This window comes from Pocillopora damicornis, chromosome 5 (genome assembly GCF_964200805.1).
Source record: "Pocillopora damicornis chromosome 5, jaPocDami1.2, whole genome shotgun sequence".
NCBI lineage: Eukaryota > Metazoa > Cnidaria > Anthozoa > Scleractinia > Pocilloporidae > Pocillopora > Pocillopora damicornis.
The window spans coordinates 15,338,974-15,363,118 of NC_142674.1; the positions used below are offsets into that span (position 1 = coordinate 15,338,974).

Below are 24,145 nucleotides of genomic sequence, written 5' to 3' on the forward strand. Positions count from 1 at the left end.
TTTCCACTCAAAATCAGCTTTCGTAAATTTGAAGCACCAGCCAAAGAAAGAAAATGTAAAACCATTTCTGGAACGAAGGCGAGGCAATAAAAAGAAGGAAGGAAGGACACAGCTCATCAAAACATTTTTATTTTACAGTGGTCCATTGCCTGTTTATCTACCTGAATTACGACAGTCAAGAGAAGTGAAAATTTCACATCAACAATAAGTAGAGAGGGCTTGGCGAGGGAGCGAGTAAGGCGTACGAGGGCGGCCGGCATGGTTTGCATGCTTCTCGTGCTTCTCATGCTTAAGCTTGTGTTGTTCCCACGCGTGACAAACTCGCTCCATGCAAGTTCTCAGCCAAGCGCCCACCACGTAGATTGTAAGCTGTACACTGCACAAAGCTAAGTAAGATCAGAATTTAGAGTTATGAAACCTCAAACACGGTAGTCACAACGGCCAATTAAGACGAAGTACTAAAAGTAGCCAGTGAGAAATTCACGTACACATGGCGAACTATCACAGAGCGAAAAAAAAAAAATGTAAGGCCCAAGCAGTAGTAGTGTGCGAGCAGGCCATCATTATAAGCGCTTCGGCACTCGCGAGAAAGTATGAGGTCTTGAGCGACACGAGCCGACAGGAGAACGGCAAACCTCTCCCCAACTCGTCTTTAATCTTCCCGGTGGCGGAAAAACACGTGTCTTGCAGCGCCATTAATGAGAGCCCGCTCCCATGCTAAAGTAACAATGGGTTCCTTTTGACACACGATTGAAAATTGCTCAAAAGTAGGTCTCATATCGGTTAAAACTTCCCTTAAATCATCACAAATTCTAGTCTTAAATTTCCGCAATGTTCTCCCAAATGGAAATAAATATACCTTTGTACGACTAAGTAATGATTGAAAAAAAAAAAAAAAAAAAAAGGAAACATATGAACGCCTGTACAACAATTAATGGAGAAGAAACCCTTTTCATATAAAATTTCGCGATACTTTGAATACAGTTAATTAAACGGTGAACTTTTGTACATTGCGAAAAGAAAAGAAAAGAAAAGAAGTCAAAGTTTTAACTGTTTCGTGACCAACTAGAATCATGTAACACTTCGTAACAGTGTTTGTCACGCAATCTTCCTGAACAGCGTTGCAATCCAATGAGTCCAACACGGTAGAGTCAATATCTATACCGTGCAATTGACCATCAACGGAAAAAAAATCCGCGAATAGTGTCGGAATTTCCTCCAGCACAACATCGGGTGAAGTTTTCCCACAAAGATGAGTTTACAAACTCCACCGTCATATAAGCAAACAGGAAACGTCGCTACTGTACCGAGGTCATCCGAGGTGAGGTGTGTAACCCCGCTGTCGCTCTCAGAATAAACAAGAAGCGTTTGCATGCTCTCATTATTCTAAGACAAAACGACAGCAGGGTCTAACCTCAGCAGCCAGAAGCGGCAACGTCCGCTCCGGAGCTCTTCGTTGTTCCAAGTGTTGTAAACACCTACAGAAAAATATTCGAACATAACACACTTTGTAGATTACACGGGAAATTAGAAAACGCTACTAAACGTTTCATAGCACTCACGCACAGACCCTCTCTACTACTCCGTTCCTAAATTACCATCGCCGTCGCCCCCTCAACCCCCCCCAACCCCCCCCAAACCCCCCCCCCCCGTAGCCCTATCCCTTCCGGTATTCTCTGTTTTTCAGAGTCTAGTCGAAGGAATAGTCACATTCAACCTTCAACCTTCTCATATAATAATTCCACATAGCACAAAGGAAACAGATTATGGAGTTAAAAACTGAGCTTGAATCAAGAACTCTACCTTTGCCGATTCTTTTTTTTTTTTTTTTTTTTTTTTTTTTGCTGCTTACATTATAGATAACCACTCCCGAGCTTAGTACCTCTTTCCCCCAACCTCCCCCCCTCCCCTCCGGTTCTCACGCTCTTGTAAGTTCCTGGAACTGGAGCCCGGTTAAAGCAAGTCTGACTTCGATTGACGCAACATATCTCCACCAAAAGACAAATTCTCACAACCTATCTTCTTGCTTTACGAAGGTATAGTAAGGAGAATCTAACAGTCGATACACTCACCTCTGACACTGTGGGGTGGATACCTATAGTTCTGTCGAAGTCTTTTTTCGTGGCTCCTAACTTAATGGCCACAGCATAGCCCTGCGTCACCTCTCCAGCGTTTGGACCAAGAACGTGGAAGCCGACGACGCGCTCCTGCACGAAAACAAAATGGAGAGTTAATGGATACGTTAAACAAGAAACATTGTAAATGTCAGCGAAAGAAAGGAAACATTCTGTTTCTGTGTATTAGCTAATGAAAATTAACTAATGAAAGAGAGGTAACTGCACACTGCAAACAGCAAAGCTAATCGAGGCGGTGTAGAGTTTATATATACATACACAACATAAAATAACAAATATGAGAAAAGATATACATATCAGCTGGAAAATTAATGCATAAAGAGAAGACAAAATCATTACATACAAAAGAAAGGAATTAAATAAGATCAATACTAAGACAAGAAGGCGAATAGATATAGTCTATCATAAAAATATCAAGCTTTTAATGAAAGAAAAATGTATCAGCATCAACCCCCTCGTGCACTAAAAACTGCAACACTGAAGGCATTTCTTGAATGATGGCTTTGGTTTTGATTTCAAATACTCGGCGATTTTGTTCTCGATTCTTGCACCAGCCTTGAGAGAATAGGTTTGTCGGGAAAAAGATAATTTCTGAGTGTTGCATGAGGAGTCAAGCCTCTGACTTTCGCATATCTCGCTCCGATTCTCACCACTGAGCTTCAGGGAACTCTAAACTGAGCTAGGCCATAACTAGGTTCAAATGTTGGGGTATCTATCTTCGATGGATCACATCACATTTTTCACCACAAAGAAAATCCATAGAAGCCGCTGAGCAAGTTTCAACTGGGTGTCGAAAGAAATCAGAAATTGCTTTGACTTTGCTCCTCTCAGTTATTGGTCCAAAACACTCACACCAAGTCCTCAACCAGTCGGATGCAAAAGTAAAACCATCGCTCGCGTTTTCCCGCGCTTTACCCAGTTTAGTTATTTCATAGCGGAGCTCGCAGAGCGTAGCCCCATAATTATACAAAATAGTAGTAACCCATCAAGCCGAAAAAATTTGGATGTACGACCGTACGACCGTACGACCGTACAAGGTGCTACTTTTAACATGCGTGGTCAACTGTACCGCAGGCACTCTAACGCCTCGGCTTTGTCCACTAGTTCAGTGGTCAGTGCACTGGGCTCCGAGTCGGACGACCCGGGTTCTTGTCCTGGCCGGGGCAAGGCGTTGAGACGTGCGGGAAAAAAAAATGCGAGCTCCGCTTTTAGGCTTGGCTAAATCTATATATTATTGAGTTCTCAATAGCTCTTCAAGGTATCTTCCTTCCTTCTGTCTGGACGTTGAGATTTCTTTAATTTTTTACAACACTTAATCTAAAGGCTTTGAAAATGACCATTCCATCTAAAACAATCTGGCAAAGTTTGATTCATTAAAATGATATTTTAGCCGAGAAAATAAAATTTTGAATTCAAACAAATTACATATGTTATTCTGGTTTAGGGTTTGAAGGCGTATTCCAGCCAAACCAAAGGGCTGTGGACGAAACCAATTTTAGATCGTCTTCTCTCCAATCGTTTTACCTTGGTTAACCGAGGCTAGGGTTGCCGTGTAATAACACTCTGTAAAGACCCCAATAACATGCAATACTTACATTATCACTTTTGTTGCAAACCAGCTTTGCATAGCAGCCGGACACGTCCCGTTTGGCGACCGTGTACTCGAGAGGTTGGTAGTTAGTATGGTACACTTCCACATTCTCTTCCCCAAAGCGGGCAATGGCGTCTTCTTCAGACAAACCAATGCAGCCATACTCCAATGGTGTAAATACTGTTGTAGCGACATTTACATAATCACACTAAAACAGATAAACACAAGTTAGTATTGAGTATCACTGCTTCACTTCGCCCTGAGATTGGTCAAGAAAACACGTACCACTTTCTCAGCAACTGAGACTCAAAACTAAAACAAATCATGCCTTGGTCCCCCACATTTACCTGCGCCTTAGGCTGTTGGCTGGTTTTTATCTGTGTTCTTATTGGCTCCTTAAAACGATTTCCTTTCTTCTGAAAGGCCGTTCTGAGTTAGCCTATCGCGGTTTCCCGCGCTTCGGAAAGTTTGATTGTTTCACGTAGAATTCTCATCACTTTCCCTTGATATTTTCGGTTTTTCAGATTAGCCGTTGTGATTATTCTCGGGAAAGATTTCACCGTAATCTATCGTAAATTTGAACGTGATAGCTTGTTTGATGGAAAAATAAAAGGATGTCATTTCTTTCGACCATTTTTCAATTGAGCATCGAAAATAATCCGTAATTGCATGGTTTTAACATTACTCCGCTGTGATTGGCGGTCGCGCCACTCTCTTAACCTATCAGATGCAAAACTTAAGCCAATCACGACTTGGTCGCCCGCGTTTTCCCGCGCTTAAGACAGTCTGTTTGGTTTTACTTTGAGTTCCCATTGGTACTTAGAAGAATTTTTCTTTCCTCCGAATGGCGGTTGTGATTACTTTGTCGTTGGTCTCATGACACTTAATCGAAAAGCGCTCTCGTTAGTAACAAACAAGGCCTCACTGTATCACACACAAAAAAAAATTATTGTATCTAGGAGAGCAGATTTGGAATCCAGTCTCTCAACACGTTGCAACACACGGGATCGAGACACACAAGCCTTAATTCTATTGTACTACAAACCAGGCTGCGAGTTTTACTTACCAATTCATTTTGGCCTCCGTATAACCGACGTGCAAGTAATCTACCGGCCTGAATCGCAACTGGAGTGAGTTCTAGTTTGCCATCCATGATATCTCCGACACCAAAAATATTTGGCACACTAGTTTGCTCATTGTCGCCAGCGATTACCTTTCCATTCCTGTAGGAGAAGAGACATTTCTTGTGAAGCACTCGTAGGTAATGTTTACACCTTTTAAACCCTAAAATCAGTATAAATATTCTCCACTCACTTATCTTCATATTTCCTTTTGTACCGACAGGAAGAATTATTTTTACTTTAACGATTGAAGCTTTTCAGGTTAGCGATCAGTGTAAAAGCTACGCTTTCGACATTGCTGATGCTAGAAACACGCGGAACGCTTCTAATATATGAGCCTAGAAGTGAACCCACAAAGTAATTTAATATTACCAACTGAGTCGATAACGTAAATTGGCCACGGTTAAGAGTTTCAAAACTGACGTTTCGAGCGTTTGCCCTTCGTCAGAGCGAATCGTTATCTACGGGTGCTTCGTAAGAGCGGCTTTCGCTCTCACGAAAGGGCTAACGCTCGAAACGTCACTTTTGAAACTTATGACGGTGGCCAATTTATGTCATCAAGACAGTTGATAATACTAAATTATCCTGTTATGCTCACCAACCGACGCAGCACCACAATTTCTTTAGAAACTTACCACCTTTTTCCCACCAAGTGTTCTCTTAAGCTCTCTGGTCGGGCACCAGAACTCGATAACGGTCAAAGCCTCTCTGATTAGCGATCAGTGTAAAAGCTACGCTTTCGACAGGTCTGAGGTTGGAATCTTCGCGGAAGACTAAAACTTATTAGCTCTCTATTCCGCGTTCATTGCACCCCTTCGAAACTCTAGAGTGACCAGCATCTAATTTCTCCTTACAGTAACAATCCTGAGTCATTTATTGGGGACATAAGAATATGGGAAATTGTCGCCAGTCAAAGAAACTTTGATTGTTAAATCAATTCTCCTTGTTATTAACAAAGGGGAAGTATAGAGAAGAGTGAGGAGAATATTGATACTAACAGTGGGTGTATAGAGATAAATGAACGATATCTTTCTTCGTTCTTATTTTGCCTCAAAGTGAGAAATAAAACTTTCGTTACAACTCCCTCCGTTTCAACCCCCTCAATCTTCAATCCGAGGAGAAATTAGCAAATCGACAGTGGTTTAGCGAGGTCTGTACCCTTATCGACAACAAGATTCGTCATCACAGTGGTCATGTTTGTGGACTCACGAGGCTCAGCACTCATTCGACATCAAATAAAACGATTCTTTCAGTGCGTAATCACTGCGTGACACGTTAACACGAGCAGCGTTGTCTGTACTCTTATCGACAACGGCAAATTGGCCGATCAGATTGCGACATTACTGCCAACTGTGGTCAAACAGTACATTGATACGGAGTGACACTTACTTTGGGTTGAGTTTCACTCCGACATTCTCAAGACCAATTCCCTGTGTACATGGGTCTCTGCCAATCGCAAACATCACCTAATGTCAAAGCAAACAAAATATTTATATCGCGTTCATTGGTATTACAATGGTTTCCCTTCTATGGTTGGCCTAGAAACTCACGTAACCTTCTCAAACAATCAAAAGCAACACTAAAACAAGTCACGAGCTGTCCCTCACGTTTTCCCGCCCTCACGCAGCTGTTTTGTTTTCAGCACTTTGAGTTCTCATTGGCCCCTTGACAGTTACAGTTTCATCTGTTCTGATTGGCTGATGTGGCTTGGTCACTCACGTTTTCCCGCGCTTCAAGCACTTGATTTTAGCTCTTATTGGCTCCGTGCAATATATTTTTTTTCTAATGGCAATTGTGAATAAAGAGCAATTTTCAACTGAGTTTCGAAACTTTTCAAATCCGTGTTTGCACTGGTTTTTTTAAATTTTCTTTGTAACTGGTCCTGAAAACCCGCACCACTCTCTCAACCAATCTTATGCAAAACAAACACCAATCACGAATTGGTCGCCCGCGTTTTCCTGCGCTTTACTTGTTTCTAATTTGAGTTCTCATTGGCTCTTCAGGGTATTTTCCTTACTTCTAATTGGCTGTTGCGATTACTTTGGTTTTCCTTTTACGGTACTCATCAAACAGTGTTCTAACATAGTCACTTGAAAAGATCTCAGGTTTGTAATACAACTACCGTTTAAGGCACTAGCAAAAATGAAACGGCCAAACCAATAAAATACTTACAGTGTTGCACTCTACGGAGCCCTCCTCGCCACTGTCTAAATGTTTGTAATAAACTCTTAGTTTTCTGGGTGTTCCTTCTTCTATAAGTTCAATCTGAGAAAAATCCACCAACAGGAGTGTCAAAAACCTATTCTTAATAGATGGCTGCCAATGGCAGAATACTCTGATGTCACCACCTTACCGTGAAATTCAAAGAAATAGTCGGAATGAAAGTCTGATTGACCGCTGAATAGCGACTTTAAATGAAATCCCAAGGGAATGTCCGCAAGCGGACGGACGGATACGTTCGAAATCGGACGGAAAGAAAGAAACATATTAAAAACAAACAAACAAACAAACAACCATATGTGTCTGAGGCAGGAATCCTACAGTATCAAATCTGACCTTGTGAATTGCTCATTTAACTAATGGATTAGGAATGAAGACCACAACTACAACAACAACAGCTGCTAGTTCTTCTTAAGTGATGCATATACATACCTTTGTAGGAATTGATGGTCTTTTAACCTTTATTCCATGGCTGATCATGTCATTACCAATTAACTCAGCCATTTGCTACAAAAATAAATAAAAAGCATCACATTAACACAAACCACACAAATCACGTATAATCTATTACAAGATGCTCATTAAATTTGGGTTTGATTCCACCGCAGCGGCAGTCAGACCGCCTCGCCACACGTAAGGTATAATATATATGCTATAAAATTCAAGCGTGTATTTCACAAATATATGATGCAGTGCTGAAACGTCTAAAATAAGTTCCCTTCATTTCTCCACCCCTCGCGTTGCTTTGCCTGTTGCTCCATGTTGTTATTCCTTCTCCCGTTGTTTATCAAAGTGTCTTGAAATCTTAACAAAAGGCGACCAAATCCGCTTGAACCCTTTTGCAGTTCTCCGTCAAGGAGAGCTTTTGAATCTCTTCTTAATGTGGAAAACGCGCTCTTGGGCCATTACAGCGCAATCTTTTGCTGATTAGCACAATCTCGATAACTGTGACCTTAGCACGGACCAAAAGCCACGTTGGATCGTAATGTTGGATTGCACGTAAAACTTCGAAAATCAAAATACTAAGTGCTTTGTCTGACGCTTTAGGCTAAGTTGTTCAAAGCATGATTTGATACAATTCAGAACTTCCTACCAAGACAACCTATCGTTTTATAAGGCTAGAACCCTGGATATGAAATCGCGTGCTTCAAGGAGCTCAAACCATGCAGTTAACAACCTTAACACCTACGAAAACCGCATCACTGTCAGTATCTGAGCAACTGCCAACGAACTCCTCCCCTAACCCAACCATAGTCAACTGATAATAAGTTAGAAATGGTGAAACAGAGAATTAACTCTGAAGTGTAAATTAAAGTGCTATTTAAACCCATGAATAACCCACCGGGCGTTAGCCCTAATAAAGGGAAACAGGGAACCACACGAGGCAAAGAAAAAATCTTTTTGACCTCGGTGGGAATCGAACCCACGACCTCCGGATTTGATCTACCGTTACTCTGCCGACTGAGCTACGAGGTCGCACAGAGAAAGTCGGGGACGATTTAGGATGGTGAATCGCGGCGAAGAGAAAGTAAGGGTACATATGAATGTTGTGCCGCGTAGCACTGGGAACACAAATGGTGAAACAGAGAATTAACTCTGAAGTGTAAATTAAAGTGCTATTTAAACCCATGATTCATATGATAATAAGTTAGGGCTAATTCTGGTTTAGGGGAGGGGTAGGTGCGCAGTTCCATTAGATACTGACATTGACTCGGAAAAGCCTCACAATGAGACGAATGATTAAGGATCCACGGTTATTCTGAAGTGCAGTACCTGGTCAAAACCTCGTAAGAGAATTGATCGCACCAGAACAGTTACGTCAAGCTTGATCCCAGCTAAGAACCCGGCACATTCCAGAGCAACGTAAGATGCTCCGATTATTACAGTCTTGCCAGGACTGTTTTCTAACGAGAACAAATCATCACTGAAAATAAACAGACAATGCAAGATATCAATTATTTGGACTTAGAGAACGAAAGACATGCATATTAGATGATGTAGTCCTATCGTCCGGGTGAAGTTGCTCCTTAGAGGGACAGTTGCAGGTAGTAGCCACCGACGTTTCGAAAACCCAAACGGAAGTCATCACTTAAATCTCATAATGACTAAAGAATAAAGGGGGTAAGTTTCTATGGAAACTGTTCTGCTGCGCCGGTGCGAGAGCATAACAGGGTAATTGGGTATTATCAACTGAGTTGATAACGTAAACTGACCACCGTAAAGAATTTTAAAGCTGACTTTTCGAGCGTTAGCCCTTAGTCAGATTATTATCAACTCAGTTGATTATACCTCATTACTCTGCTGAGGTTGTTGAAAAATCCATCACTGTTGTTACCGACAACAGTCCTTCTCAGGACTAACCTCGTTCACGCGATTCGACTACATAATTAGCCTACAGAACTGAGCTACTAAGACATGTTGGAAGCGAAGCAAATTCTAGCGACTCTTTTTTCCGTAGAGGAATTTGATAAAAGTATGTAATGAAATAAATTTCAATTGACAAAACACTCTTTAAAAAATTATCAACATCCCCCATGTCCTGCTCCGCGCCATCAAAAAGCTTCAGATTATTATTTCCATAACAACTAATATCTCCCTTTTTCTTCTCCTCCTCTCATTTGACTCACTATCATTACCATTACTGTAATTCTCGCCATCAAAATCAACACCACCATCATTATCATCTTGGACATCATTTCCAATATCACAACATGTTAGACACACTCATGTACTACTTTACTACCTTGTGATGCCGTATTCTCTTGCTCCAGGGATGTCAGGGTACCTCGGACGTAGACCAGTAGCAAGAACAATATGTTGAGCTGTCATCTCCCCCTCTCTTCCTTTTTTATCGATGGTCTGGACAATAAAAAGAAAAAAAGATACTGCTTAAAACTCAAAATAAATGTTTTACACTAGGTCGTAACCATTTCAATTAATAGAAGTGATTAACATGTACATGTAACTTCTCCATCTAATATTCCTCGATTGTCCTGCAAACAGGTAATGAGAATACACAAACTTATCAGGCAGAAGTTGTCATCTTGATCTAACACCAAATTCTTGAAACTAATTTACAAGCGAATGTGTAGCTGCTAGAGGGGAGAATTAACAATCATATCTTGGGAGTTTAAGGGTTAAAAGGCTATTCAATGGTTCATATAGGTTTTTGTTTTAGAAATTTTGTAGCAAGAGAACAAATAAAAGGCCATCAAAATTCCAATGAACAGCCTGAATAAGTTGTACCAGGAACCCATCAATGGGAGTATCCATCTTCTCTGTTTTTTAGGGTTAACCCTTTCAAGAGTAGATTTATTTTTTAAATCGGCTTGTTCTAGCAAAAAGTATCATACTTTTGTTGGGTCAACTGCCAATCCCAAAAAAACTGATCTCGCTGCCCAATGCATGTGAGCAGATGTTTGATGTAAGACAATAGGATCACCATAGCTCTGTTTTGATTGGATTTTGGAACTAAAAAATTCCCCTGAAAACCTCTCTATTGATAGATCTACTCAGGGAAGAGATGATCTCAAGGCTGATTATGAGAGATAGAGTTTCCTGGTTATACATCGTATGTAACCTTGATTTCAAGGTCTCTAATTATCCTAACCTATGGAACAAGAGAACTGGGAATAAAGATCACTTGAAACATGAAATGAGATTGAAGTGATGAAAAATATTGTTAGTACATGGGATAAAATATAATCATGATTGCAGAGCACGTCCTTACTTTGACAGTGTGAGCATCTTTAAGTTCGCCGATGGAATTTTTATATGTGACCTTTTTATCGCGAAGTTCCACTCTGTAACCCCAGTTAAGAGACCCAATGTGATTCTGGGTGGAAAAAAAAAACAATAGTTACAAAAAGTTAAATTATTCTGTGTTAATGAAGCAAAATCACAGCAAAACTGGCAAAGTTAAATGGGTAAATCATCTACATCTACATACCTGAACGTTTTCTCTCATTGTGGCCCAGTTGTGATTAACTGAAAAAAAGTGAAAAAAAAAAAAAGTAGTTTAAAATTAAGTTGTAGTTCTGATGCCAACTAAAACAGACAAAAAAAAGGACAAGTAGAAAGAGTTCCAACCTTAGGCCAAAGAAAAAAATCATAATGGAAGAAACATTTATGGGAAATCTTCAACTCTTTCTCTTCCACAAGTAACCAAAGAGGGACTCTTCTTACAGTATCAAAATATTTTCCAGAAGAATGATAAAAGAGAAAATGCTACCTAAGGGATATTGTTTGATTGAATACTAAACCCTTTGACTTCAAAGAGTGATGAGCATCTAGTTTCTCCTTACAATATCACCCTTGAATCAAACAATAAGGTCACAAGAATAAAAGAAATAATCAACGATTATTAAACAAATTCTCCTTGTCAGCATCTTAGGAAATGTATAGAGAACAGTATGGAGAATATGTAAATTCATCTGAGGGTACAGAGGTATAATGGTTCATTCTCAGGGCTACATGTACATGTAAAAAATTATGAGAAATTTATGGATGGATTTAGAGGAGACTGTGAAAAATCTGCAAGTATATTGAGATCTTGGGAGTGCAACGATCTTTACTTCAGATGACTGAGACTGATTTATATGGTAGCTATAAATGCAAAGGTACCCTCAAACAGAAAAAAAGCAAACAAAATTGCCATCCACTCAGCACAACCAGAGTATTTCTCTGACAAAGAGCTTACACTCAAAATGTCAATTTTGAAACTCTTAATGGTGGTCAATTTATGTTATCAACTCAGTTGATAATGCTAAATTACCCTATTTATGAAGTTACCTGTTGTATCAAAACTCCATCCATATTGTCTTGCATCCTCTAAGTCATGTCCTATGAGAGATTAAAGAGAAGCACAAATTGTTCAATGTATACCTGATGTGACCAAATAACCTTTACAATACTATTAGTGTACACCTGTAGAGAGAAGGGGCGTGAGAGGTGCATATGCACCCTCTCCACAAGTGGTGAAGGTTCGCTTTCAAGACACTGGCAATTTAAAAGAAAGAAAATGGTACATTATTTGACTAGAAGCATTGACCCTATGCAGAACGAAAAGAGACTGGGAGCGATCAACTTGAAAACGAGGCTAGTTGGGCCTTGTTTACTCGTGTTAGAATTATGGCTGCTCATGGCTCTGTAAGTAGCCGTCTTTCTCAGAGTCTTACGGAGGAAGATATCCCCGGAGCATCGCTTCAGGGAAGAAATCCGACTGCTCTTAAAACAGATGAACTTCGCTTTTGGTTAAAATGTCGTGGCGATCCAACAAAGGGGTTAAAAACAAAGGCACAATTTTCGAAAAGGTAAGTACAGTATTTGTCAGTCGTTCGTGATACTTTTTAGAATTAAAAGGGACTTTGATATTGTAAATGGAGATCAAAAGATTTAGGAGTTATTTTTCTCGATGAAATGTTTCAAAAATGTAATGATTAATAGTTTTTCTACTTTTCATTTTGAAGAGTTCTTGAATATGTTGCGTCTGGTCGTGATAAAGATGTTGTGGATCCCGATAAAAATCTGATATACATGCGTCGAAAGGCGAGACAAGAACAACTCGCTCAAAGTGATGCGATGCCTGAGGAAAGTACTGTTAAATTTCCATCAGCCGGATGGTCTACAAGTTTGCAACGAATGCCATTATTCACAAGGGCAGAGATGGATTTACATATTTCTAAATCTGGAAAAAACTTTGACAGAAATAAACAGAACCATGCTGTTCCAACAAGCATGAAAAAGGCAAAAACATTTCTTGATGATGAATACCTGAAAGACTTAACTTGCGCAAGTGATGACCAATATTTCTATTTCAAATGCTTATGTTACCATAGCTTTAAAAAAAATGAGCCACCCCACAAATTACAAGTTGCACTTTGTTTAGTGAGTGGAGTTGTTAAATATGCTTCGTGTACATGTGTAGCAGGATCTGTTGGTTTTTGCAATCATGTGCTTGCTGTTATGATGAAACTCTGTAAGCTCAGCTTGTATTGTATACGTCCCAGAATTGAGGATCAGATGTGATCCTCTCTATACTCATGCCTTTGTTAGTATAGATAACAAAGTCACACCAACTTGCTCCTGTAATACCTAGTTGACCCTGTATCTGAAAGTAGTACTGGTGCCCCCTTTATAGCCTCGGCTTTCCATTTACATTTTCTGCATAAAAAGTTTCATCCGCACATGCTTCTAAAGGACTCATATGAAATTTAGAGTAGGGACATTTAACCTCTACCAACCCAAAAGGCTTGCTACAGCCTTGGTCAATGACCTTGCCATCTGGTGATGCTGCTAAAAATGGAGAGGCCATACTGACAACAAGGCCACTTTTGAACACTGAAACTGGGTTCCTTGTTGAAAACATATATTTTTCATATTCTCTTAAGGCTACAGGCTCATAGGTTTTCCCATGTGCAGTTTGTTTGGCAGTGAATGGTTTGGGATGAAGCAGATTATTTACTAGAGTGTTATGATTCCTTTGCCTTTTTACAATTGTGTGGAAATTAGATGCTGTATACCGAAATTTCCTTTCAGCCTGCCATTCCTGTGAGGCTGCTTGTTCACTTGTTTTCTTCTCTATGGTATTAAGCTTTGCCTCATCAACAATCAAATGATCCAGGAGTGCTTCCTGGTTGCTGCTTAAATCATCTGGCTTTTCATACTGCTCAGATTGTTTGCAAAGGGAATGGAGGATATACGGAAATAGCATTTTGTTCATCATTACAGTCCACTCTAGGCACTGAGTCAATATTACAGAAAACTTGAAAATTAGACTCTGTGAACTGTAACTGGTAACTTGCATATGAACCACTTGGACATTTTCCAAATTTTGTTTCCTGTAAGTTGGTACCACCAATGGAAATTTAACAGTACTTTCCTCAGGCATCGCATCACTTTGAGAGAGTTGTTCTTGTCTCGCCTTTCGACGCGTGTATATCAGATTTTTATTGGGATCCACAACATCTTTATCACGACCAGACGCAACATATTCAAGAACTCTTCAAAATGAAAAGTAGAAAAACTATTAATCATTACATTTTTGAAACATTTCATCGAGAAAAATAACTCCTAAATCTTTTGATCTCCATTTACAATATCAAAGTCTCTTTTAATTCTAAAAAGTATCACGAACGACTGACAAATACTGAACTTACCTTTTCGAAAATTGTGCCTTTGTTTTAAACCCCTTTGTTGGATCGCCACGACATTTTAACCAAAAGCGAAGTTCATCTGTTTTAAGAGCAGTCGGATTTCTTCCCTGAAGCGATGCTCCGGGGATATCTTCCTCTGTAAGACTCTGAGAAAGACGGCTACTTACAGAGCCATGAGCGGCCATAATTCTAACACGAGTAAACAAGGCCCAACTAGCCTCGTTTTCAAGTTGATCGCTCCCAGTCTCTTTTCGTTCTGCATAGGGTCAATTCAATAAGTTTTGAGCTTGGCACACTAATTAAAGATTATGTCCTAAATCCTTTTTTATTCAGAAATTTGTAGCAAAATTTTCCAGGGGATCATGCCCTTGACCCTCCAGAATCTTGAACCCTGTCACTTGTCTATTCAGCACCTCTGGTCCTCAAATGCACCCACCTGTGGTGCATTTTCAATCTAAAAACTTGTTCCAATACGTTGCCTTTAGCAATCACACAAATTGTCTGAGAAAAAAACATACCTAAAATAGCAGCCTGATGCATGAGTTTTTTTGGGATACAACCAACATTCACACAGGTGCCTCCAAGACCTACAAAAATTACATCAAATCTATTAAACAAAAACTGAATTGTTCTTTAACCATTTACATCCCATGAGTGACCATCATCTAATTTCCCCTTTGAGTAATACTGCTTAATCATTCATCAAGACCATGATATTGAAGGAAATGATTGCCAGCCAAACAAGCTTTGATTGCTAAACAAATACTCCTTGTCAGTAACAAAGGAATTGTGGGGGGGGGGGTGGGGGGGTGGGTGAAGGGTTAACTGCTTTGATTGCTAAACAAATTCTCCATGTCAGTACCAAAGGAAATGAATAGAGAAGGGTATAGAAAATAAAGAAACTGATATTAGGGAGGGGGGGGCATTGGAGGGTTAACTGTTTGATCACTGAACAAATACTCCTTATCAGTACCAAAGGAAATGTATAGAGAATGAAAAAAATGCAAATTAATTAACTTTTTGAACCCTATACATTTCCTTTGATACTTACAGGGAGAATTTGTTTAACAATCAAAGCATCTTAGGTTGGGGATCACTTCCTGTATTCTCATGATCTTAGTGAATGACTCAGTGGTAATACAGTAATGAGAGATTAGATACTGGTCAATCTTAACACTTTGACTCCCACAAGTGATTAACAACTAACTTCTCCCTAAAGTATGCATACATTATCTAGCAATCAAGTAATAGGAATATTGAAACCTATCAGGTAGAAGTTTACATCTTGATCTAACACCCTATTCTTCTCACAAATTCACAAGGAAATGTGTAGCAATTAAATGAGAGAATTGACAATCATATCAAACATGTAAATGTTAGCAGTTTCACTCAATAAGGCCACTAAAAATAATTTTCCCTTACAAATTTAACACAGTTTTAAGCAGACAGGTGAAAAGAAGAAAGGAAAAAATCAACAAGGAAAATTCTTTGATTAATTGATAAATTCTCGAGGATAAAAAGTTTAGCTAATATATGGCAGACAGTGTGGAGAATTGATATTTAGATCTTAGGAGTAGGAGGAATAAATGGAAACTCACCCCAAGTAGTGCCAATTGGTGATGGTTTGACAAAATCCAGAACTGCAACTTTTTTCCCAATGATTGCTGCTTCCTATTAAAAATATAAAAAAAAGAAAAGCCATTGATTACTTCTGGTGTTACAAGATTGAGTATTCACAAGCTTTCCCTCCAAAAATGATGTACAAAATGGGACCACACCATCTAAAGGTGTGCATTTGACTATTCAAGAATTTTGCTGCATGATTTTTCGGAGCTGGAAATGATTTCCAATCCAGACTCCATCATGATCTTCCTAAGGCCTGGTTCACACTTGTGATAAATTGGTGTAAAGAAAGATCTGTTCTTTCTGTGTGTCATTTCATGAACTATCTCCATGTTGATAGGTTGTTGTCATGTATTTGAGTCCACATTTTAACATTATAAACATAATGACAAAAAAAACTTCTTTTTGTCTTTATGTGGTTATGGCTGCTGTGAAATATGTCCATGCTGGGCGTGAAATTAACTTTTTTCTCTGATAGCCACTTGGCTCCTAAATTCTTCAAAGTGGTAGCCAATTCAAAAAAAGTTGGTCGCCATTTTCAAAGACAAAAAAAATCTTTCTTTATGCCGTCAGCATTCTAGATAGACCCTCCAAAATTAAGATAGGAAAAGATCTTCAACGTGCTACAAAGTGGACACTAGGATGGATGATATACAATGTTCAGGCTCATCTAAATCCAAGATGGTGTCTATTTATCGATCGAGATGCATGTGCTACGTTTTGGAAACAAACTTAACGAGGAAGTTTGCCGCGGATTTATCTTTGCAAATCTTTTTAATTCACTATATCTCTTGGTAAGGTTATGATGAAACGTTCTAGTTGCCAATTTGGCGTCTAACTTTCAGGATTTGATCGCCAAAGTGAAAAATTTAGTCGCATTGGTGCCTGTATTAGGCGCAATTTCATGCCCTGCCATGTCATCATCACTTTGTCTGTATGTTTACTCCACAAACATAACGGCATTATGATAGTTACTGCCATCTACATCACTACCCTTGTGTGAATATGAACTCTCAGAGCCTCTAATATAATTCATAAAATGAGAGATATACTACAAGCACCCTTATTGGTTAAAAAACCTATCATTTACTGCCCCAATTAACCCATAGCAAAATAATTGAACCATACTACCATAATTCTCCATGTTTTCAATACATTCTGAATTATCTTTTTGGGAAATTCCTATCTGTCTGAATTTAATTTTTTTGTCAAGAAATGTTGAAAAATCTGATTTTTGACCTTGAAAATGGGGGTCGTCTTATACACGAGTTTGACTTATACAAGAGTAAATACCATGTTTTGTTGGAAGTTAATTTTTTAGAAGCAATAGCCTGCACTTCTATCAGTTTACTGGCATATAAACCCACTTGGGTTGTTGGGAGAACATTTTATTCCTCATGGTGACTCAAAATTTTTTCTTTGTCCCACACTTGTGACAAGATGAAAAACACCTTTCTCTATTTCTTTGCCAAGCTTAAAACTTACCATCTTTCAAATTTGTTTTTATAAAATATGACACTATTGACATTGCTGATCCTAGCAGTATGCAGGATGTATGTTGTATGTGGACTTCGTAATGAGCCTTGCTCCCCACAGAGTCTCTGGGGCTCAGTGGCAGAGTATCGGAGCATGGATTCCAAAGGTATGAGGTTTGATTCCACATGGGGACTCAGAATTTTTTCTTTGCCACATGCACATGACAAGACAAAAAACATCTTTCGCTAACATTTGAAAAGTTTGTTAATCTCTTGCCTCTAGTTTGTAAAATGATAGAAACTGAAAGAAGGTGCAGTCTATTGCTTAAATATACATAATAATTAGATCTTCAGTGTGCAATTCACGAGTCAAGGTGAACATCTCATAACAGTGCTGATACCCTGTAGACAGTACCTTGGAACATGCAAGACCACCTGAACCTCCACCAATAACAATTAGATCATATGTGTAGTTTTCTGATGGAGGCATTATCAACTCCATTAGCTTTCCATCTGTATGAAGCTTCATCGTAGCATCTGCACCTCCAATGTGTTTCCCACGAATGAACACATTTGGAACTGTTCTTTGTTCTGTCATCTCTTTCAGTTTGTCCTGTATCGTTGATCCATTGTCTGAAGAAAAAAAAAAAAAACAGAAAAACAAGACAACTTAAAAAGTTAGCAACTATTCAGAATGATGAAGTACAAAGGTTAAAAACAAAATCATTTTTCTAACAGTCTGCCCTTAGTTGTTTGAAGAGTGAATAAAACTGTCCACTGGATAAATCTCCATCCCATGGAGAGCACATTCGTTTCCTTGACAGTTATCCACTGGATAGCAATTTTTTCAGTTGGTTAGCATTAAGCACCCTTTAAACAACTGGACCATCTAGGAAGTAACCACAAACGCACATCTTTTGCCTGCATACATAAAAGCATAATGCCTCTAGGTGCAATAGGAGGTCAGTTAATTATTTGACCACTAGGAGTGAATAACATCTTATTTCCCCTTATGACATCACCACCAAATCACAGATTAGAGGTCACAAGACTAAGGAAAATTATCACCACCTAAAAAAAGCTCTTAGTTATCAACTCTTTAACTCCCATGATCTCATTAGCAATTCTCCTTACTGTCTCTTATACAGTTCTTGTGATGTTAGCTTGGAGAATTTGGTATTAGATCAACTTATAATCCTCTAACTGATATTTTTCTTTATTCTCATCACTTGTCTGCTTGATATTGTATTGATATTGTAAGGAGAAATTGTCTTGATCACTCACAGGAGTTAAAGGGTTAAACAAAGTTCTCCTTTCAGCACCTGAGGAAATGTACAGAGAACAGAGAAGCTAGTCACTTTTACAAGTTTAAGGGATAATACTGAGCCTTTGAGAACATCAATGAAGAAAAGTTATAAAAATACTTATCCAATTTTCTTGTTTAATCAACTTTCTAGTGTTATTGATATTACCTAGTAAGTCTATCTCCAGAGCATAAAATGTCACATTCAATGACTTGAAAAGCTCTTTCACCTGTAGGAGAGTGGTAAACAGATTAATAACTGAAATGAAAATAATATGAAAAATTCCTCATTTGATCAAGTATTGTTTAACAGTATGAGCAAGGCTTGAAAACATTATTTGGGCTTGTGCTCATCAAGATATTGAGTCAAACCTATTTTTGCTGAGATACAATCCATTTTTAGCAGAAAAAAATAAGCATTATGTCATATATCAATAAACTCTCACCCTCCTTTTAAAAGAAGGTTAGAATATTTTCACAATGCTTTTATTGTACATGCAGCATCAAACTAAATACATGAAAAGTAATATAGCTGTATTTAAAACCTGAACTTAGCTTCTTAACATTCGTAAACAAACAGACAATTTGTTCAGCCATCCAAGAAGTTGACCAGACAAAAAGCTATATTTCAACAGACATTGTCCTTAGACCAGCCTTTATTTCTAGCCCTGAGAAAAATAAACATCCCTAAAATATTTGCTTTTATTTATTGTTTTTGATCATACATGGCCCCTAAATGTGCAGCAAATTTCAGAATTTCATATTTTAGTATTTGACAGCTGTTTTCAAATATACCCTTTTTTTAATTAAGAAACCAAAGATTCCACCTTTCTTTGCAACACATAATTAATCTAAATGATAATTAATGAATTTTTTTCTTGTGTTTTTGTGGCGGTGACTCATTTAATGATCCTAGCAGAAGAAAAGCCATCGAAATGAAGTCATTAAGAATATTGAAAGGACGTTGAATCTGCATGCAAAAAACTTCCTAACTCTGGATGATTAATTAATAACATCGTGTACTGATTAGCTACTTTTTTGTCGCTGTTTACTCTCTGAAAAGTAAAGTTTATCAAATATTTGTCGCTGTTTACTCTCTGAAAAGTAAAGTTTTTCAAATAATGTCCACAGATCTGGTACATGACAAGATGTCAGCGACTCACTAACAATCGTATTCATTTTTAATAATACATTATTTCAAAAGAAAACTTTGGGGAAGACAAGATGATAGCGTAATTGTTTTGGTTAGGGAGAAGGCAACATTATGAAATGAACACACTTAAGTCCCTTCTTCAATGCCACAGATTTTCATTTTTACAAAGTAAATAACCCTTCTTTTTAGACGAAACACGCAAAACTAAATTTTCCAATAAATGTACTAGATAGCGCCTTATGGCAAAAACTTTTTCTTTTCGTTCCGTGACTGCGTATTCAAATTCCAAGTTTGTACGGCAGCGTTTTTTCTTTTCATTATTAAAGGTTTGATTCTGTCATCGAAAGGATCACTTAGTTCATAAAGGAGATCGAGATCTAGATGGCCGCATTTAAGTATTGTTTATGCTCGGCAATAACGAGTACCGATCTCCTAAGAGAATAAGAGTACAGTTCTTGTGATCCGTAAAAGCCGAAGAGATTTCAACAGTCAGATCCCGTTAATTCCTGAATATTCAGGAAAGCATTAATTTAAACAGGCGTCAAGCTTGTTATGTTGATGATTATTAGACCTTAAAATCGTTGTCTTGAACGAATCTTAGTTCAATATTTTTTTACAGATACGCAAGTGTATTACGCAACTTTCTCCTCTGGGATCTGCGATGAAAAGATCTAGCTTCTAATCAACGAAAGTGGAGCTGTTAGCTTAAAACACATATATCGCCAGAAAGCAAGTAGATTTTGTTCTGTATATTTATTTACAAAAGTGAATATGCGCGGGGAGTGATTTTTCACACGGAAGAATACACAAGACGAGAGCTAAATTTATCAACGTCCCAAGGTAAAAAAAAAAAAGTGTTTAGTTCGATCGTGATTTTCCTTTCGGTTTCTCAAAAGGAAAGAAAAATAAACACGCTTACCTTTTCACAAAATGGGCAAGTCGACTTGGAGAACACCATTACATTGTTGTCTTTGATGTTCTGTTCGATCAAGTCTTTTACGGGAGCCATCTTGTTGGGGACTTCAGGCGAAGGCGTCCTCGCCCGCTTGAGACTCGACACTACGAAACCAATGGTGAAAAATATTATATTGCTGGCGATCAAAATATTTGCAGTTATATGATAAGGGATTATGGCAAGAACGTGACATTGCAGCTTCCTAAAGGGGCTGTACCGCGAAAACGGCCGCCATATTTAAGTCCAGGTTACGTCACGTGCTTGAACAGTAAGCATTTTTCCCGTTTAACCCTTCCATTGTTTACACTTAGATTGAATTAAAAAAATTAAGGTTCTGCTGACCGGTTCGCAACGTCAAGTTGGAGCAACTTACCCGCAATACCTTCCAAATTACCAATTCGCCGGCTGACTCACCGAAAGAGAATGACAAAGACTTTCTTTCGAGATGCAACATGTGACCAATTTCAAAATTTACATGACGTCATGCTTGAGATCTTTCCGCGCGCGAGGCAAAGTAAACTTCTCTATTTCAAGCCATTACAATATCCCTATTGAACCATTGATCACAAAATTAAATTTGCGCACAAGTTGTAAAAGTCAACTCAAAATTCCTTTTATTCACCTAAAATGATCAGATCTTTAACCAAATGATCAGATCGCCTTAAACAAGTTAATTAATTGTAAGAAATGTTGAAAAGAAAATAACAAATCAACGAGTCACGGCATGAAGACGTTTTCAAATTGACGCGGAGTCTTAACTAATAATTTCCAGAATATTTTACGTACAAAACAGGAATTAATTCGTAATTATTCGCTGGTTCGTGACCTCACGTCCTCTACTCAGGAATCTCAAGAACCAACTGAGAAACATCACGAATAATCTCTCGTTAGCGAACGTTCACTTATCGATTCTGGATGTTTTGCAAATCTAATGCACGTTGGGGCATATGTTCAAGTTACCTGCATGAAACTTAAGGGAAAAGATAGATTTAGGGGCTTTTTGGGCAATATAATTAAGTCATGATCTCAGCGTATATGACATCTAATAAGATTTATCCAAGAATACTAAATTAGCTTCGTCAATTTAAGCAATGCAAGTTGTACGTGTTTGATGTTCCGTTGATCTTACGCTTAATGTTATTGTAATTACCACCGGAATTTTATTTACCTTCGGCTCCTACCATGACATCTGTGTCCATCATTTCATCTGAAAAAGGCGTCTTTTCTAGACCAGAATAACCGTTATTCTTTGAACTGTCTTTTTACTAAGTCGATAGACACGGGTCTTATATTTCCCTCTCTCAGCACGACTGCTTTTGTGAGATTAGTCTGGTCACGCTGATTTGACGGTTTTTGTCACGAAAACATGACCATGCACAAAGCATATCAAACTTACGTTTAACATCTGCCTCTGTAGATTTTCGTGACATGTCACGCAGTCTGAGGTCAGTCAAAAACACGCTACTTTTCGAACATTTTCCTATTTTTCGTGTATTTCATTTGAATTGCTATCTTTCTTACCTTCAGTTTCTAAAACTAACGTACATAAGCTTTCTATACCACTGTATTTGAAGGAAATCATTAAAATATTTCGTTCGGGTTTTTGAGACTTATGGTTAGCGATTCAGATATGTCGAAGAGGGGTTCACGCCACATGCAAGCAGTGGCCATGGAGTCTGGGACTATAACTCTAAAGCGCATGCCTAAAACTGGTCATTACCGCGAAATACGAAAAAAACAATAAATTTGGCGCAATTTGATGTATAATACATGAGGTTTGGATATTGTTTGGGTTCGGGAAATGGGACTCGAAGTTTACGCACTGGTGATTTTTTCTTCGCTGGCTCTTCTCGCGGTGGCGGTAGATGCACAAAACGATTTCGGCGAAGAAACAAATGGTCCAAAAGGGGAAAAACTGCCTTGGTTTACCTACGAAATAAACAAGTAAGTAAAAATTGCGTTTATCGAAGTGTATTCCAACCTGTTTCTTTTTTCTTTTTAATTTTTTTCAATTTTTTTTCACCGAATTGATTTTTTTTTAATCAGCTATCTCATATATTCCCTGTCGAAGAAGTCTGATCGAGAGCCGAACGACGAAAGTGCTGATTCTGTGATTGTGGGAATCGTGGAAAAAATATTGAGGGAATCTGAGATTCGCGGAGTTGTTATAAATTCCAGAATTCTCAACGTCTTCAGGAAAAATATTTCTCTCCTCCATTCAGCGTTCAAGAAAGCGTCAAAAAGTGGGGGGGAAAGTATAAAGAAGCTTATTGATGCGTGGAAGGCAAAAAACCACTCCTTCAAAATTTTCTATCATGAGCTTGAAAACAACTCATTGATTGAGGAAAACCAACAGCTTCGTGGGCAGAAAAGGAAAGCTGAACTGGATTTAGTCGCAGAGCAGGCAAAGAGATTAAAAATTGAGCAGGAGTTTGAAGATGTTATTAGGGATTCGGAAAACAGAAAAGAACAATACAAACAAAAATTCAAAAGATTTGCGAAAAAAGCAGCAAGAATGCAAAAAAAGGGACAAAGAGGTCCAAACAAAAGCAAACGTTTCACTGATTATACCAAACAACATCAGGCAAGATTAAGGCGAGGATTTAAAGAAGACTGCCACTCAGCACTGTCATTTTTAGGCCTCTACAATTTTATTGCCACCAAGGTTGAGGTATTTAATAATGACACTCAACAATATGAAACTATTTCATTGGTAGAAGAGGGAGAGTTACAACTATTGGAAACAGAGCCAAGAGAACTGACTGACAATGATATTGATGACATCAATATGTGGGTTTACTTGAAGGAAAAATTGAATATATCTAATGAAGCTTGGCATGAGTTGGCCATGAAGTGTAAAGACATGCCCACAAAATATAAAATATGCAAACACCTAGATAAACTAAATGCCAATTGGAATCTGAGAAGTACACCAGGGGAGGCAGAGGGAGTACAGATTTCTTTCAGGGAGAGTCTTGAGGAACAGATAAAAAGGCTGCAGAAAAATGGAGTATTGGACAAGGTTACTACTATTAAAGTAAAGCTCAGTGGTGATGGTACCAACATTGGGAAAAGGCTTAAACTTGAAAATGTCACATACACAATTTTGAATGAAAAGGATGCAGCAATGAATGAAAAAGAGAACTATGTTCTAGCAATAATTAAGACAACAGAGAACTATGACAATCTTAAAGAAAGCCTTGCTGATCTAAATAATGAAATGTCAAATTTAAAAGAAATTACTGTAAATAGTCATAAGTATAGCATTGAGTATTTTTTGGGAGGAGACTGGAAGTTTCTAGCCTGTTTGTGGTTCAGGGGCTGCTAATCAAAATTTCTCTTGTATTTGGTGTAAGTGCCCAGGAAATGAAAGGTTTGACATCAGTTAAAAGTGGTCTATAACTGACAAATCTCT

The 24,145-nt window shown here is 38.4% G+C and overlaps 2 protein-coding genes across 7 annotated transcripts; both read right to left on the reverse strand.

The window, feature by feature from the left end:
• Nucleotides 1-113: 113 nt before the first annotated feature.
• On the reverse strand, nt 114-22,090 carry LOC113679898 (thioredoxin reductase 1, cytoplasmic). Of its 6 annotated transcripts, none has more exons than XM_089207079.1 (18): nt 21,899-22,090; nt 20,695-20,834; nt 18,792-18,852; nt 17,735-17,952; nt 15,820-15,892; nt 14,740-14,808; nt 11,859-11,909; nt 11,017-11,054; nt 10,798-10,902; nt 9,811-9,926; nt 8,841-8,991; nt 7,500-7,574; nt 7,020-7,112; nt 6,237-6,313; nt 4,793-4,949; nt 3,731-3,934; nt 2,073-2,207; nt 114-1,478 (listed from the first exon to the last, which is right to left on the reverse strand). In XM_089207079.1, exons 1-18 carry the CDS (start codon nt 21,930-21,932, stop codon nt 1,410-1,412), a joined length of 1,866 nt encoding a protein of 621 aa, XP_089063205.1. In that variant the 5' UTR covers nt 21,933-22,090; the 3' UTR covers nt 114-1,409. The 6 variants fall into 6 exon arrangements, with proteins under 6 accessions (XP_089063205.1, XP_089063206.1, XP_089063204.1 ...); XM_089207080.1 differs by lacking the exon at nt 21,899-22,090 and adding an exon at nt 21,104-21,490; XM_089207078.1 differs by lacking the exon at nt 21,899-22,090 and adding an exon at nt 21,145-21,192.
• Nucleotides 13,070-14,406, reverse strand: LOC149045574 (uncharacterized). Its single transcript, XM_089207810.1, has 2 exons — nt 14,225-14,406; nt 13,070-14,068 (listed from the first exon to the last, which is right to left on the reverse strand). Exons 1-2 carry the CDS (start codon nt 14,404-14,406, stop codon nt 13,201-13,203), a joined length of 1,050 nt encoding a protein of 349 aa, XP_089063936.1. The 3' UTR covers nt 13,070-13,200.
• Nucleotides 22,091-24,145: the final 2,055 nt, after the last annotated feature.

Excerpts from the sequence above, each read along its gene's own strand:
- LOC149045574 (XM_089207810.1), bottom strand. The coding sequence starts at position 14,406 with ATGGCCGCTCATGGCTCTGTAAGTAGCCGTCTTTCTCAGAGTCTTACA. Across the intron at positions 14,069-14,224 it reads AAGGCACAATTTTCGAAAAG|AGTTCTTGAATATGTTGCGT; the intron begins GTAAGTTCAGTA and ends TTCATTTTGAAG.